Here is a 17,784-nt window from a genome sequence, read left to right as displayed (position 1 = left end):
TACATCTGGGACCCTGTGCATGTGATTTATGAACACATCAAATCTAGTGGGTTCTTCCTTCTACTTTGACAATAATGTTAAAGACTTAAAGAAAGGCGGTGGCAGTCATACTCTATGAATAAATACATTGACTAAATTATATAAAAACATCCCATACAAGTTTTCCCAGTGTTTTAATGATAAGTTCAATCATAACAAAACAACTGCAGTTGAAGAATGTTTTAAAATGGTTTTAAATAGTTTTCCCTTGTTTTTACAAAATGTCTGTTCTCCAAATCTCAACCCCAGGTTTCTTATTTGAGTAGCAGAAAATACATGGGTATCACACTTAAATACATTTAAATTAATTGTGCATTGGACATATTGTGATTGAGGTTTTAAAAAAACAAAAACATGTGGGAATCATTTTTCTCTTTCTAGCACAGTTTATGACTGTACTTATTTGTATTCACAGTTTACAGGTTCTTCCAGGGTTCTGGTGTTGCAATAAACCATTGTGATTCTTGTGAATGTCAAAAGCTCAGTCTTACTGCCAGGAACGACATTCCACTAATCCCCACGGATGTTAGACATTCTGTTAATACAGAAAAAAAATCATCAAGGTCAAAGAACTTGAGAACTGACATGGCTTCCCTCTCTGAAATGTCTGAGATTCAGTATCATCTCACTGGTGCATGAAAAAAAGTCCTTGCCTTACATAACATTTGTTTTCTTTTTTTATGATATCTTTCACCATTGTTGTGTTGACTTCCTGGAAATAACAAATTCAGCTCTGTCTCTTATCATTTTGGCGGGACAGGCTGTTTTTATAGTCAATCTGGCAGTAATCTGGCAGTGTGTATCTTCCATATTTTTTTAAATCGAATAAAACAGCAGACTGTAAACAGACAGACTGTATACTTGTGTCTGTGGTAATGTGTTGGATGGTTAAATGCTCAAGGTCAAATATTTGTATAGATACTAAGACATTACATTGACCTATGACCTATCATAAACAATCTGCTACAATATAATCTGTTATCTGATTGAGTATGGAAGATGCACAATGCCAATACATTGCATTATAAACTGACACTATCCCACACTGTAATTAGACAGTAATTTACAGGCAGCTAGTGGTAGAGCTAGTGGTAGGTAAGTTATGCTATTTCATATTGCAGTACAACTACGGTTATCTTAATACTGTATCAAAGCAAGTATTGTGTAATGATACAGTTAAATACAATTTTCACTCTATTATATTTATACAGTACCATTTACCTAAGTAAATGGTACAGTAATCTTAATGAATGAATACATTAATTAATGGATTAATTAATACAATTAATTGAGGGGTGCTGGGATTTGTATTTTACAGTAATATGCACAACCATTTTATGGTTTCAGACTTGATGCCACACCAATTTGTCCACTATACATTGTTTTATTGATGAGGGACTACTACCACATACCAGTTAAATTGGTACAGCATTCACACCAACAGGTGCAACAAATGTAGACTCTTACAAGGCACGCCTAAAACTATGTTAATGAGCTTGAAACAGTAATACCATGCACCCTTTAGTGGTCAACAGGTTTTTGGCGCTCCAAAAATGGTAAATTACTGTATTCTGTGGGATGGAATTACAGTACCATTTGAAATACAGCAATTATTTCCCCGCCCACAAAACTTTGCCACAATGCACCATAAAATGCAGTATGCTGCAGTAGAACATTTCACAATATTTCACTGTTGATAATACCTCAAAAGACCATATAAATTACCAGTTTCCATTACAGTGCAGACAATAATGTTGCAGATGATGCATGAAATCAGTGAAGTATATCTGTGATATAAATGTACACTCCTCCAACTCAAACCAAACTTCACCATAGCAAGCTTTAAATATGTCCCACAACGTGAAACCTTTGATCTCACAAACATTTCATTACTCTCTCCACTCCCTGCTGTGTAGTTGATTATCTACTTCTCATATACTGTACAGTTAATTATTGATTATCACTCATTACCTTTCATTTTATCTATGGACCCCTCTGACATACAGTACCAGTCAAAAGTTTGGACACACCTACTTATTCAAGGGTTTTTCTTTATTTTTACTGTTTTCTACATGAATGGATGATCTCTGTGGTTCCCACCGTGAAGCATGGAGGAGGAGTTGTGATGGTGTGGGGGTGCTTTGCTGGTGACACTGTCTGTGATTTATTTAGAATTCAAGGCACACTTAACCAGCATGGCTACCACAGCGATACACCATCCCATCTGGTTTGCGCTTAGTGGGACTATCATTTGTTTTTCAACAGGACAATGACCCAACACACCTCCAGGCTGTGTAAGGGCTATTTGACCAAGAAGGAGAGTGATGGAGTGCTGCATCAGATGACCTGGCCTCCACAATCACCTGACCTCAACCCAATTGACATGGTTTGGGATGAGTTGGACCGCAGAGTGAAGGTAAAGCAACCAACAAGTGCTCAGCACATGTGGGAACTCCTTCAAGACTGTTGGAAAAGCATTCCAGGTGAAGCTGGTTGAGAGAATGCCAAGCGTGTGCAAAGCTGTCATCAAGGCATTTTTTTTATTTTTTATTTAACCTTTATTTAACTAGTCAAGAAAGGTAAGAACAAATTCTTAATTACAATGAAGGCCTACAGGGGAACAGTGGGTTAACTGCCTTGTTCAGGGGCAGAATGACAGATTTGTACCTTGTCCGCTCTGGGATTTGATCCAGCAACATTTTGGTTACTGGCCCAACGCTCTAACCACTGCCGCTAACCCTGCCGCAAAGGGTGGCTACTTTGAAGATTCTCAAATATAAAATATATTTTGATTTGTGTAACACTTTTCTGGTTACTACAGTGGCTTGCGAAAGTATTCACCCCCCTTGAATTAAAATTAATTTTGGGGGGGTTTGTATCATTTGATGTACACAACACTTCGAAGATGCAAAATGTTTTTTTCTTGTGAAACAAACAAGAAATAAGACAAAAAAACAGAAAACGTGAGCGTGCATAACTATTCACCCCCCGAAAGTCAATACTTTGTAGATCCACCTTTTGCAGCAATTACAGCTGCATGTCTCTTGGGGTATGTCTCTATAAGCTTGGCACATCTAGCCACTGGGATTTTCTTCCCATTCTTCAAGGCAAAACTGCTCCAGCTCCTTCAAATTGAATGGGTTCCACTGGTGTACAGCAATCTTTAAGTCATACCACAGATGCTCAATTGGATTGAGGTCTGGGCTTTGACTAGGCCATTCCAAGTCATTTAAATGTTTCCCCTTAAATCACTCGAGTGTTGCTTTAGCAGTATGCTTAGGGTCATTGTCCTGCTGGAAGGTGAGCCTCTGTCCCAGTCTCAAATCTCTTGAAGACCGAAACAGGTTTCCCTCAAGAATTTCCCCGTATTTAGCACCATCCATCATTCCTTCACTTCTGACCAGTTTCCCAGTCCCTGCCGATGAAAAACATCCCCACAGCATAATGCTGCCACCACCATGCTTCACTGTGGGGATGTTGTTCTCTGGGTGATGAGAGGTGTTGGGTTTGCGCAGACTTAGCGTTTTCCTTGATTGCCAAAAAGCTCAATTTTAGTCTCATCTGACCAGAGCACCTTCTTCCATATGTTTGGGGAGTCTCCCACATGCCTTTTGGTGAACACCAAATGTGTTTGCTTATTTGCTTATCTTGCTTATCTTTAAGCAATTCCTTTTTTTTATTTATAACATTTATTACAGAAGAGTGTTCGTCTTAAAGTGGTCCTATGGACAGATACTCCAATCTCTGCTGTGGAGATTTGCAGCTTCTTCAGGGTTATCTTTGGTCTCTTTGTTGCCTCTGATTAATGCCCTCCTTGCCTGGTCCGTGAGTTTTGGTGGGCAGCCCTCTCTTGGCAGGTTTATTGTGTGCCATATTCTTTCAATTTTTTAATAATGGATTTAATGGTGCTCCGTGTGATGTTCAAAGTTTCTGATATATATTTTTTTATAACCAAACCCTGATTTGTTTTCCACAACTTTGTCCCTGACCTGTTTGGAGAGCTCTTCGGTCTTCATAGTGCCGCTTGCATGGTGGTGCCCCTTGCTTAGTGGTGTTGCAGAATCTGGGGCCTTTCAGAACAGGTGTTTATGTACTGAGATCATATGACAGATCACATAACACTTAGATTGCACACATGTGGACTTTATTTAACTAATTATGTGACTTCTGAAGGTAATTGGTTGCACCAGATCTTATTTAGGGGCTTCATAGCAAAGGGGGTGAATACAGTTGAAATCAGAAGTTGACATACACCTTAGCCAAATACATTTAAACTCAGTTTTCACAATTCCTGACATTTAATCCTAGTAAAATGTCCCTGTCTTAGTTCAATTAGGATCACCACTTTATTTTAAGAATGTGAAATGTCAGAATAATAGTAGAGAGAATGATTTATTTCAGCTTTTATTCCTTTAACCAACATTCCCAATGGGTCAGAAGTTTACATACACTCAATTAGTATCTGGTAGCATTGCCTTTAAATTGTTTAATTTGGTTCAAACGTGTTGGGTAGCCTTCCACAAGCTTCCCACAATAAGTTGGGTGAATTGTGGCCCATTCCTCCTGATAGAGCTGGTGTAACTGAGTCAGGTTTGAGGCTGCTTGTTCGCACAAGCTTTTTCAGTTCTGCTCACAAATTTTCTACAGGATTGAGGTCAAGGCTTTGTGATGGCCACTCCAATACCTCAACTTTGTTGTCCTTAAGCCATTTTGCCACAACTTTGGAAGTATGCATGGGGTCATTGTCCATTTGGAAGACCCATTTGCGACCAAGCTTCAACTTCCTGACTGATGCCTAGAGATGTTGCTTCAATATATCTTTCCTCATGATGCCATCTCTCTTGTGAAGTGCCTCCTGCAGCAAAGCACCCCTACAACATGATGCTGCCACCCCCGTGCTTCACGGTTGGGATGGTGTTCTTTGGCTTGCAAGTCTCCCCCCTTTTCCTCCAAACATGACGATGGTCATTATGGCCAAACAGTTCTATTTTTGTTTCATCGGACCAGAGGACATTTCTCCAAAAGAACGCGCCTCCTTTCTGAGCGGTGTGACGGCTGCGTGGTCCCATGGTGTTTATACTTGCGTACTATTGTTTGTACAGATGAACGTGGTACCTTCAGGCATTTGGAAATTGCTCCCAAGGATGAACCAGACTTGTGGAGGTCTACAATTTATTTTCTGAGGTCTTGGCTGATTTCTTTTGATTTTCCCATCATGTCAAGCAAAGAGGCACTGAGTTTGAAGGTAGGCCTTGAAATACATCCATAGGTACACTTCCAATTGACTCAAACAATGTCAATTATCCTTTCAGAATCTTCTAAAGCCATGACATAATTTTCTGGAATTTTCCAAGCTGTTTAAAGGCATAGTCAACTTAGTGTATATAAACATCTGACCCACTGAAATTGTGATACAGTGAATTACAAGTGAAATAATCTGTCCGTAAACAATTGTTGGAAAAATTACTTGTGTCATGCACAAAGTAGATGTCCTAACCGACTTTCCAAAACTATAGTTTGTTAACAAGAAATTTGTTGAGTGGTTGAAAAACGAGTTGTAACGAAGTGTATGTAAACTTCCAACTTCAACTGTACATATGCACCCACCAATTTTCAGTTAAAAAAAATATAATTTTTAAACAAGTAATTTTTTTCATTTCACTTCACCAATTTGGACTATTTTGTGTATGTCCATTACATGAAATCCAAATAAAAATCCATTTAAATTACAGGTTGTAATGGAACAAAATTGGAACATGCCAAGGGGGGTGAATATTTTGCAAGGTACTGTACATGATTCCATATTAGCTATTTCATAGTTTTGATGTCTTCACTATTATTCTAAAAATAAAGAAAAACCTGGAATGAGTAGGTGTGTCCAAACGTTTGACTGGTATGTAAATAATCACACATGTTTTATAGGTTGCAAACAAATTGCTGAAGATGTAGAAATCACACCAAGGAATACCTGATTCGGTATTACACTATCTACTATTCTTTCACATTTCACTGAAAATAACAGTGAACATCTTCTCCTACATAGAACATTTACAAGTACACCAGAACCATTCAGATCTATAATTGTCAGACATAAAGCACTAGTAAGAGTTGAGATTTCCTGCCAGCCCTAGGAACATCTGCACCTCTGCTATTCATACCAAAATCCTTATGAGTAGCAACAAAACTCAAACTCAAACTCAAAAAAATATATCTACAACAAGTAGACGTAGATTACATTAATTCACTTTGATATATAAATAGAAGCATTTGGTTCTTACCCTACAAAAAGTCAAAGTTTCAGACATGGCACATAGATAGCAGTGCTTTCCATGGAGTTGCCAGACAAGTAGACGAGGCCAGTCCAACAGGGGAAGAAAATAGCAGAATTAGCTCTATTTTGGTGGCCTCTGGTACATTCTAATGCCTTGATTCCATCTGAAATACACAGCTAAATCATTGAATACTTTAACAACTTTACCTCCCAGATTGGTCAAATTAGTTATGGTATTGAGTAGATTAGAAAGACCTTAATGTATGTATGAATTCAGTGTGTTGTTAGTTGTTTTTGATATTGTCTAGGCCTATGCTTATATGATCAGGACTATTTTCTAAGTACAATTATATTTTTTAACATTAAACCTGTCTTCTCTTGAGATGAAATTCATATTTACAGTTTTACTGCAAGATATGAATTTCCACAATTATGTTTGTTCTTCAAATTATGTATTTTATTGACTCTGTGGCTGTGGACGCAAAGGTTAAGGAAATCGATGTTTCATTTTGTGATTTGGGTGAACTATCCCTTTAACAGTTTGGCCTGTCAATCAATAACTGTGGGTGGGACTGTCAGGAGAGTTAGGCAGGATGTTTGTGAGTCACAGAGTTGGTTGGGTTTCATACCTGACTTTAAAGGGAAGGCTTTAGATTAGTGATCTAGTCAGAAAAATACAAATCTAGTCTACACTTTCTTTAGTTTATTGTGGCAAAAATCGAAGAAAATGTTTGTGTTCTATCAAGAAAACATTGATTCCCTGTTGAGAAACAATATAGAATTGGAGGGAAATGGTTGTAAAACTGCAAAACATTTTCAGGGGGAGGACCCTCAGACCCCCCATCAGATTGTGCAGCCCCAATTTTATACAAAAACAGGCGACAATGAGTACAGGTATCCTTCAAGAATGAAGCAGATGTTAAACATGGGCTTTGCTACACAGAAAACAGCAGTTTACTACTCAATTTTCGGCACTTTAATTAATCAAATCAGTCGGCCTATATCAACATCTTTAATAACACTAGGTTACACTGACAAGTCACTTCACCAGTCACTGGCAAGTCTTGGACATGGGCTTCGAATCCTACACATTTATTTATTTTATATTTAACCTTTATCAGGGAGTCATACTGAGACCATGGTCTCTTTTACAGACTAGCCTGAATTACAGAAATGACAGAAAATACACACATCAATATAAATACAAAATGTAAGCAGAAGGAAAAACACGGTCATAAAAAAACAACACATTCATCAATAATAAGGTCCTCAATCAGCTTTCTGAATTGCCTTAGAGGCACCAAAAACATCAAATGTAAGAACATTTTGAAGATTGTTCCACAAATAAGGTGCAAGAAAACTAAAAGCTGATTTATCTAACTCAGTAGAGACCTAAGGAATTTCCAGAGTTAACCATCCCTGAGACCAGGTGTGGTAACTTGTATGTCTAAAGTTTAGTAAAGATGTTAGGTACAGTGGGGCTTTTTGTAAAAGTACTTTAGAAATGAAAAGATAGCATGGTATCAACCTACGTGACATCAAAGACGGCCAACCAGCTTTCTGGTAGCGAATACAGTGATGAGTACTAAAATTGTCACCGGTAATAAAGCGAAGTGCACGATAAACTGCCTCTAACAGCTTTAAGGAAGTGGCAGATGTGTTCATATAGATGATGTCGCCATAGTCTACAGTAGGACCGATAGGAACGTCGACTGCATAATCTGCTCTCTACTATTGAGTGAGAGGCAGGATATATTTCTATAGAAGAAGCCAATTTTTATAATTTCTTAACTAACTCATCAATATGCTTTTTAAAAGACAGCTTTTCATCTATCCAAATGCCCAGATATTTGTAAGCAGGGACACAACCAATATGGACACTATCCAAAGTACATATGCTTAAATCATCAGAGTTATTTTTATGCTCTCTAGAGAACAACACATACTTAGTTTTACCTGCATTCAATACTCATTTCAGGTCAATAAAGTTTTTCTGTAATACAATGAATGCAGACTGTAGTTCAGATAGAGCTTGCTCAAACGTGGTGGCAATAGCATACCCAACAGTATCATCTGCATTTTTTACAGACAAGTAGATATTGTTAATGTAAACAGTAAAATGTACAGGACCCAGAATCGACCCCTGCGGGACACCTTTCGTAATTTCCAGGAAACCTGATTTAACACCATCAGTAAATACACATTGAGTTCAATCTGTCAAGTAATTTTTTAACCAGTTACATGCAGCCCGGTCTTGGCTAATTGAGGAATGCCCCGAATTAGCAGTGAGTGATCAACAGTATGAAAAGCCTTTGGCAGGTCAATGAAGAGGGCAGCACAATGTTGCCTTTTATCCATGCAGTTAACCACATCATTTATAACTAGAACTAGGTATGCAGTAGAGATTGTGCTATGACCTGGTCTAAAACCCAACTGATTTAGAATACATTTCAAAGATAAGAAAGATCTTAGTTGAGAATACATCAAGGATTATAATATTTTAGCTAGGCAAGAAAGTTTATAAATAGGACAATAATTATTTAGGTCACAAGGGTCACCACCTGTGTGAAGGGGGAATACATGGGCCACCTTCCAAAAATACAAACAAGATCTTTGTTTTATTTGTCATGGTGCGATACAATGGACTTATAACTATGTTGTGTGATTTATGAATAGCAAAGGGATATTGGAGATTGACTTTATTCAGTCAGTTCGACAGCTTTATAAACTAGTCAACACTTGTTGTTCGGTCGTCAATCAAAGCACAGTAAATAGCCTATGCGCCCTGACTCCATGTCTGGATATATGAAAGTTGAAACACGCAAAAGAAAATAAATACACACAAAACAATGATTAAGTGGATTTAAACTCATCATTACCACTTCAATGACATGGGACGTGTGAATTCGCTCACAGGAGATAAAGAAGCATCATGCTCTCCCTCCTCCGTGATAACCACAGCACACAAAATGAACACAGGTATTGAGAGGTGGGATAGACAGCAGACTGACAAACCAGCAGTTTCCCTGTCATCACTCACTTTGTGACTGACAGGTGCTTGTCCTCTCAATAGATCACTAGAAGATGCATATCTTTCATTCTAGCGGAAGAAGGCTTTTCTAACTAAGAACTTGGAACTTTTCAATGAAAAGAAACCTGAAGTGAAGTGGAAAAAGTAGGAAAGAAGGATTTTATGTATCTCAAACAAAACATAGGGTTATCAGTAATCACTTTTTTCATAATGTTTTATACCCTTTTATAGTGAGCAACTAAAAAAGGTTTTCTTAGTCCTATTCATGGCTGTACTTTTGTTTGACAATCCACATCCATTTGCAGTAGTCTTCTCACTCCAGTATGACTCTCATCCAGCCGTGCAATGTCTTACTAGCAAGACTGGGTCTCAATGTGAGGTTGGACAGACTGCCGGTTGGGGCACAATATCTTAGCAAAAGCCCTTCGGAAGCTGCTGTGGCAGAGAGGGTACAGGAAAGGGTTAATACCAGAGTTCAGCCACAAGAGCCAAAAAGTAATCTCGTACCAGTAGTGCTCCACACATCGCCCACTACAGGCTGCCCGGATTATCATCAATAGGGTGTATGGTGCCCAGCAGATCCCAAAAATGCACACTATAATGGCCAGCGACTTGGCAATCTTCTTGTCGCGGGAGAGGCGGGAGCCCTGTGAGCTCCTGCTGGGGGGCCCGGTGGGGGATTGGGATTGAAGGGGCCTGGAAGTGATCCTGCAAGTGAGGCCCTTCTTGCTCTGAATGAAGGTGTGTCCGCTACAAGGCTCCCCATTGGAGGACGGCGACAGCTCCTCGTCCTTCTCTATCACAGCTGAAACAGCAGCTGGCTTGCTCGATGATGCCTTGCAAGTCAAAAACACAGTCAAGGCAGCACCCCTGTCCCTGAGACTGCCCCTGTCGCTGCGTGCCTTGGTGTCCTCCTTACGGATAGCCCTGCTCTTGTTCCTCCGCTGGATGTTCAGGTAGATGCTCAGGTTGAAGAAGGTCACAGAGATAAACGGGGTGAAGAACTCAATTGTAGACGCACTGAGTAGGAAGTACCAGGTGCAGTAGAACTCAGCGAAACACTCATCGGCAAGGACGATGCTTTTTCCCACGACCAGCTCCCAGAAGATGATAGCAGGGCCATAGAGAAGGAAGGCTAACACCCACACAGTCACTATCTTTACCACAGCATGGTGGGTCATGCTCCGCTGGGCTCTGTATTTCACCTGTGAGTAGAGTGGTGAAGTGAAATAAAGACCATACAATACTTCACAATAAAATCATATATCACAATCATTAAATCATTATAATACATAAGTAATAATCTGCATAATCCATACATATCTCTCAATTTGTAGGTGTTTATTGGATCCACACATTAAGCACCTGAGGCATTATTTGGACATATGGGAAAGGTATGATTTCCTTCGGTAATGGGGTTCAAGGGCCCTTTTCCCCATGGTGTGTCAGTGAAGCCAGAAGAGAATGAGAGTCAGGCTGTGTCATCAAACTGAACAACTTGACTTTGGACTCTATTGGGCTCTATTGAATCTGTAACGCTGAAGTGTTACAGATTCCGTGACAGAAATGTAAAGGTAATTTCCGATTGAGCCGACATATGCCGTGTTTACCGTGAATGCAATCTCCGCTAAAGATGGAACATTGCCTTTAAATTTCAATCATGCTGTAAAGCTGAACATTCACAATGCGGATTGAATAGAGCCCTTTGTTTTCTGTCATGGGTGTGTCTAGATACCGATATGTGAGCATTTTTCCTTTGCCAAGATAATCCATCCATCTGACAGGTGTGGCATCTCAAGAAGCTGATTAAACAGCATGATCATTACACAGGTGCACCTTGTGCTGGGGACAATAAAAGGCCACTCTTAAATATGCAGTTTTGTCACACAACACAATGCCACAGATGTCTCAATTTTGAGGGAGTGTGCAATTGCTCTCCCAGGCCCACCCATGGCTGCGCCCCTGCCCAGTCATGTGAAATCTATAGATTAGGGCCTAATGAATGTATTTTAAATTAACTGTAACTCAGTAAAATATTTGAAATTGTTCATATTTTTGTTCAGTATGAATTCCAGAAGGAAATTAGCTATAGCAGTTACAAAGTGACAAAAGCCCCTCTTAGATCACACCATGGCACCATTTGTTGTTACGTAGTCTGTCCAAAATGTTTTGGTAAGAATCTTGGTCCCGTGTAAGAAACATCAATCTTTTTAGTTCATAACTCTGTCATGAACAATATTAATTTGCCAAAACTAGCATTTCAGATGAATGATTGTGAGAGACTGGGCTGTATTCATGATTAGATAGTGTCCCTTACAGGTCAACAAAACTATGGGCTCTATTCAATCTGTATCGCTGAAGTGTTACAGAGAGCGCACTGGAAATGTAAAGGTAATTTCCTATTGAGCCGACATCTGCAGCATTTACCGTGAATGCAGACGCCACTAACATGGGAACATTGCCTTTAAATTTCAATCACACTGATGATTTTCCATGATACGTGTTGAATAGAGCCCTATATCTAGATAACGTTCAATGTTAGCTGCAAACTCACAGGCAAGAATGCAAGGTAGGTGAACCATTGTCCAGTTCAGTATTCAGACCATAATATCCAGGGATACTTTATCTAGCATTCAAAAGCAGGCAAAAGGTCAGAGAGTAGCACGCTGGTCCACAAGGACCAACCCACTCAGTCTGGATTTCCAACAGAGCTCATTCAGAGTCACTGCCACCCCAACACTGTGGATCCCATCAAGACATTAACGTCCTACTGCCAGTGGTTGTCCACCCATTCTGCAGGATCTCTGTATTGGTAACAGGCCTAGTGAACCTCTTCAGTGAGGAAAGGATGGACACATGAACAGTAAAACATACAGTAGCTACATTTGAAAACGCATTTGTGTACGCGTGCAAACGTGTCTACATGCTTGCATTCTTGGTTGTATATGGGTGCATGTGTGCATGTTGTCCATGCATGCCGTCGTGTGGCACAGTGGCTCTCTATACTCACTGCTCTGGTGACGGAGAGGAATCGGTCGTAGCTGATGAGGACGATGTTGAAGACAGAGGCAGTACACAGCAGGTAGTCCATGAGGAGCCACAGCTTACAGAGAGTTCTGCCCAGCACCCAGCGGCCTGTCAGGATGTAGGGGATGTATACAGGGATGCAGAAGGCACCTGCAAGGATACACACTGTGTACAGACTGATCCCCAAACAATGATTGCATAGCGCCATAATCAATGCCAGAATTAATTTTCACAGCTGAGTAACTTCCAACAAGCCTGCTGGCAAGTGGCAGAATTGTGTGTATAAATAATGACCAAAGATGTGTTTCAATTTGCATTCAGGAACCATCATGAATTATTTTAAGAGCTGTATAAATCAGTTAATAATCCTTTACTATGATGAACTTTCAAAGATAATTTCCAAAAAACATTTATTTCCACAAGTATTATCCATTATAATGGCACTTCACAGTGTCTTATATACTATTGCTACGCAAATGAACAAACCATGGGCATTATCCCACGACAGAGCCCTACTAGATATATATAAATAGATAGATAGATAGATAGATAGATAGATAGATAGATAGATAGATAGATAAACAGACAGGCATACAGACTACTTACCAACAAGAAAATCTGAAAGAGCAAGGTTGAGGAAGAAGTAGTTGCTTTGATTTCTTAGGCTCTTGTCAACAATGAAAGCCAGGATAACAAGTGCGTTACCAGCCACAACCACGACAACCAGAGTTATCATAAGCACGGCCAGGATCACCTTCGTATAGCCCGGGAGAGCCGCTCCAGCTTCGTGGACTGTGGCCGAGTCGCTGCCGGGAGTGAAGTTGGAGCTTGTATTAGATTCCGGGATATAAACTCCCATAGTTACTCCTACAATAAACCCATTACACTTGACTTAGTTTTGAAACTCTGAATCAATGTGATTTCCATAGATATCTTCCAACCTTGTTATTAAGAGAGACTGAAACACGAATACGAAAGATGTCTTTGGAATAAAAGCTTCGTTCTGAATAACAATTTCCCCAGCTGTAAAACTACATTCGTCCGTGTCTGCACTCGTGGAGGAGGATGCAGTGATTTCTCCGTTATCAAACAGGCAGGTTATTGGCGCATAGGTTCGGGTTCATGTGCTACGCTACTTTTTAGAGAAGTCGGATTGCAATGGGTGGTATGGGACAAAAATATCCACCACCAGCGCGCACCAGGATTTCTTGAACATTTGTTTGTAGCCCATTTAGTATTATAGTTGGAATAAAACCATTGAATATAAAACTGATCACTGCATATGATTTGGCATGATATTATCCAACAGACACATTGACACAATGTGTTGCCTGTTAACATAGGCTATAGCCTGACCACAATCATGACCTTTTCACCTTTCTGAGAGAGAGAGAGAGAGAGAGAGAGAGAGAGAGAGACAGAGAGAGAGACAGAGAAAGAGAAAGAGAGAGAGAGAGAGAGAGATGTACTGGATATTGCACAATGTGCACAGAGAAAGTAAGGCTGATGGCTGGATTGAATCCCTTTTCTACAGAGGTAGCCTATGAGAAAGAAATCAGCCATGAAGGGAGAATGTAAAATAATGTGGCTTCATTTAGCTTTGTTTTTGTGTGTGTTTTTATCCTAAAATAAAACACACACATATATGGCCAATACACAAAGGCTAAGGGTTGTTCTTAGGCTCGACGCATTAGAGAGTGCCATGGTATATTGGCCATATACCACAAACCCACAAAGTTGCCTTATTGCTATTATGAACTGATTACTAACGTAATTAGAGCAGTAAAAATAAATGTTCTGTCATACCCATGGTATACGGTCTGATATACCACGGCTGTCAGCCAATCAGCATTCAGGGCTCGAACCACCCAGTTTATAATAATTATTTTAACCCAGTTCCATCACATTCTCCCCCATACAGAGCCTAATCATTTTGGGTTTATATACTTCTATGGTCTCTATGGTCTTCCCCAACACTTCCTTCCCAAAGCCCCCTAAGTTTGATCCCAGAAATGAAAGGTCTGAGCCTCATCGGTCCACTTCACAGAGAAGAAAAATGACTTATGCATTACCATTCCTTTATTATTTTAATCCAGGTCAAACATCCTATCAGTAGGAAATACACTCATACCTTCTAGCTATATATCGTAAAACTGACAGTTTTACGACATACACTATATATAGAAAAGTATGTGGACACCCCTTCAAATGATTGGATTCGGCAATTTCAGCCACACACGTTGCTGCCAGGTGTTTAAAAGACAAACATTGGCAGTAGAATGGCCTTACTGAAGAGCTCAGTGACTTTCAACGTGACACTGTCATAGGATGCAATCTTTCCAACAAGTCAGTTTGTCAAGGTTCTGCCCTGCTAGAGATGCCCCGGTCAACTGTAAGTGCTGTTATTGGGAAGTGGATATGTCTAGGAGCAACAACGGCTCAGTCGTGAAGTGGTTGGCCACACAAGCTCACAGAATGGGACCGCCAACTGCTGAAGCACGTAGCATATAAAAATAATCTGTCCTCAGTTGCAACACTCACCACTGAGTTCCATACTTCATCTGGAAGCAATGTCAGCACAATAACTGTTCGTTGGGAGCTTAATGAAATGAGTTTCCATGGCCGAGCAGCCGCAGACAAGGCTAAGATCACCATGCACAATGCCAAATGTTGGCTGGAGTGGTGTCGAGAATTTGGACTCTGGAGCAGTGGAAACGCGTTCTCTGGAGTGATGAATTACACTTCACCATCTGGCAGTCCGACGGACAAATTTGGGTTTGGCAAATGCCAGGAGAACGCTACCTGCCCATAATGCCAACTGTAAAGTTTGGTGGAGGATGAATAATGGTCTGTGGCTGTTTTTATGGTTTGGGCTATGCTCCTTAGTTCCAGTGAAGAGAAATCATAACACTACAGCATACAATGACATTCTAGATGATCCTGTGCTCCCAACTTTGTGGCAACAGTTTGGGGAAGGCCCTTTCCTCTTTCAGCATGACAATGCCCCTGTGCGCAAAGCGAGATCCATACAGAAATGTTTTGTCGAGATCGGTGTGGAAGAACTTAACTTACCTGCACAGAACCCTGACCTCAACCCCATCGAACACCTTTGGGATGAATTGGAAAGCCGACTACGAGTCCACAAACTCTTGGTCGTGTATTGTACACAATGAACACAGTTGTGTGTGGATGGAATACTGTATTTGAAAATCGTTTGTGTATCACTGTATCACTGCAAAAAGCCCTTATGCTCTCTAGTGTGCATTGAAATGTCAGTGATACAGCCAAATGAGACTGAGTAAATTGCATAGTGATTCAATGTAATGACAGTTGTTAAGCAATAACTATCAAGTATGAAGGTAAGACCCAGATGCAGACCACGTCGAATAAACAATAGTTTAATATTCCAACAGAGGCAGGCAATAGACAGGTCAAGGTAGGCAGGGGTCAGTAAACCAGAGGTGGGGCAACGGTACCGGGCGGCAGACAGGCTCGGGGTCAGGGGCAGGCAGAGTGGTCAGGCAGACGGGCTCGGAGTCAGTACAGGCAGGGGTCAAAACCAGAAGGGTGAGAAAAGGGAGACTGGAAAAAGCAGGAGCTAAGACACAAAACGCTGGTTGACTTGAACAAACAAGACGAATTGGCAACAGACAAACAGAGAAGACATGTATAAATACACAGGTCATAATGGGGAAGGTGGGCGACACCTGGAGGGGGGTGGAGACAATCACAAAGACAGGTGAAACAGATCAGGGTGTGACAGATAACCCTGACATAGAAATGGGTGAAAGTATCAGAGTACAAAAATTTGCCACTGAAATTATTCTTAGTGTTTCAAAATGTTTTGTTATTAATGTTGTTCTTTGATCATTATATTTTAAGCACCTATGAAAATCTGCACCTATGAAATTGCGTATCTGCATATTACTTTAAACAGCTCTCCTATGGTGGCCTTCGTGATGATCATGAGTCAGATGCACAAAGATCATGTCCCCAAAATAAATGCTAACCTCCCCTGTTATTGGTAATGGTGAGAGATTAGCATTTATTTAGGGGGTATGATATTTATACCTCTTTAACTTTCTCACTCATCATTATACACAATTTATTCATGATTATCCGTAATCATGGTAGGATGTATATAAGTGTTTTAGAAACATATTCTATTCTTATTTACAATAAAAGTGACTCCAAAATGACACAATACCTTTTTTACCATTCATTTCTATTGGGTATAACATAATCCGAGACAACCAAAACAAACTGCAAATGCATCAGTGGAGGTACCTCAGAGGACGAAGGGGAGGACCATCTTCTCAGGGAATTTCATAAAAATAAAAATAGGGAAACATTAAAAAGTTATCCTTTTTTAGACAAAGCTACACTAAATATATTCACATCACCAAATAATTGATTAAAACACACTGTTTTGCAATGGAGGTCTACAGTAGTCTCAGCTGCACTCTGTAGGGTAGCACCACAGCTAGCTTCTGTCCTTTGAGTACATTGGCTTCAACACAAAACCTAGGAGGCTCATGGTTCTCACCCCCTTCCATAGACTTAGACAGTAATTATGACAACTACCGGAGGACATCCTCCAACCTACCAGAGCTCTTGCAGCATGAACTGACATGTTGTCCACCCAATCAAAAGATCAGAGAATGAATCTAGTACTGAAAGCATAAGCTACACCTAGCCAGCACTGCAGTGCATAAATTGTGGTGTGTTGACTCAAAGAGGGAGAAAGACAATAGTTGAACAGTTTTTAACAAATACATTTTTTCCCAAATTAAGGAGAAGCAAGAGAGAGAGAGAAAGTTATTTTGGTTGTATTTTAAAAAATCACTTTCACTTAGCTAGAAATGCAGCTAGTTAGTTTAACCTACTCAAACACCTGGCTCAAACAGATAGGGATGCTATGTTAGCTAGCTGGCTATGGCTATCCAACACTGGAACTTTTCCAAGTCAAGGTAAGCTTTTGGTTTTATTAATTTATGCCACCGGGGCCTGCCGGTGTAACTACCTAAACTGCTTTTTGACTGTACACTGTATTGCATGATTGTTGCAGGTTCACTAATGCGTTTGTTCTAGTAGCTGTGTTGACTATGATGTGACAATGATGTAGGCTGTGTGAAGCGTTTAGCTGTCATGATAGGAAGGTTTGGCTTGGAAAGTTTTTTTTGCCTGGTCACAGACAGCTGATGTGTTGTGCACTGAAGTCCACAAGCAAAGGGAAAAGGTGAGAGAAGGAGAGCACGTAGATAGTTGCGAGAAGGAATTATATATACAACGTTATATATACAATGAGCAAAGTGATCATGTTGTTTTTATGTCGCTGCTATGAAAGTGAACGGTGTTTGCGTGAGATCAGGGCTGTATTCATTCTGCCAATTCTGTTGAAAAATATTTCTTAAAC

The 17,784-nt window shown here is 40.1% G+C and overlaps 1 protein-coding gene across 1 annotated transcript; it reads right to left on the bottom strand.

The window, feature by feature from the left end:
• Positions 1-6,996: 6,996 nt before the first annotated feature.
• On the bottom strand, positions 6,997-13,652 carry LOC115145048 (histamine H3 receptor-like). Its single transcript, XM_029686276.2, has 3 exons — positions 12,975-13,652; positions 12,352-12,518; positions 6,997-10,546 (listed from the first exon to the last, which is right to left on the bottom strand). The coding sequence occupies exons 1-3, from the start codon at positions 13,225-13,227 to the stop codon at positions 9,695-9,697; spliced, it is 1,272 nt and encodes a 423-aa protein (XP_029542136.1). The 5' UTR covers positions 13,228-13,652; the 3' UTR covers positions 6,997-9,694.
• Between the last annotated feature and the right edge of the window lie 4,132 nt (positions 13,653-17,784).

The sequence above is a fragment of the Oncorhynchus nerka genome, linkage group LG17 (genome assembly GCF_034236695.1).
Source record: "Oncorhynchus nerka isolate Pitt River linkage group LG17, Oner_Uvic_2.0, whole genome shotgun sequence".
Lineage (NCBI taxonomy): Eukaryota > Metazoa > Chordata > Actinopteri > Salmoniformes > Salmonidae > Oncorhynchus > Oncorhynchus nerka.
The sequence above is the reverse complement of the archived record's forward strand: the minus strand, read 5'-3'. Positions and strand labels throughout refer to the sequence as shown.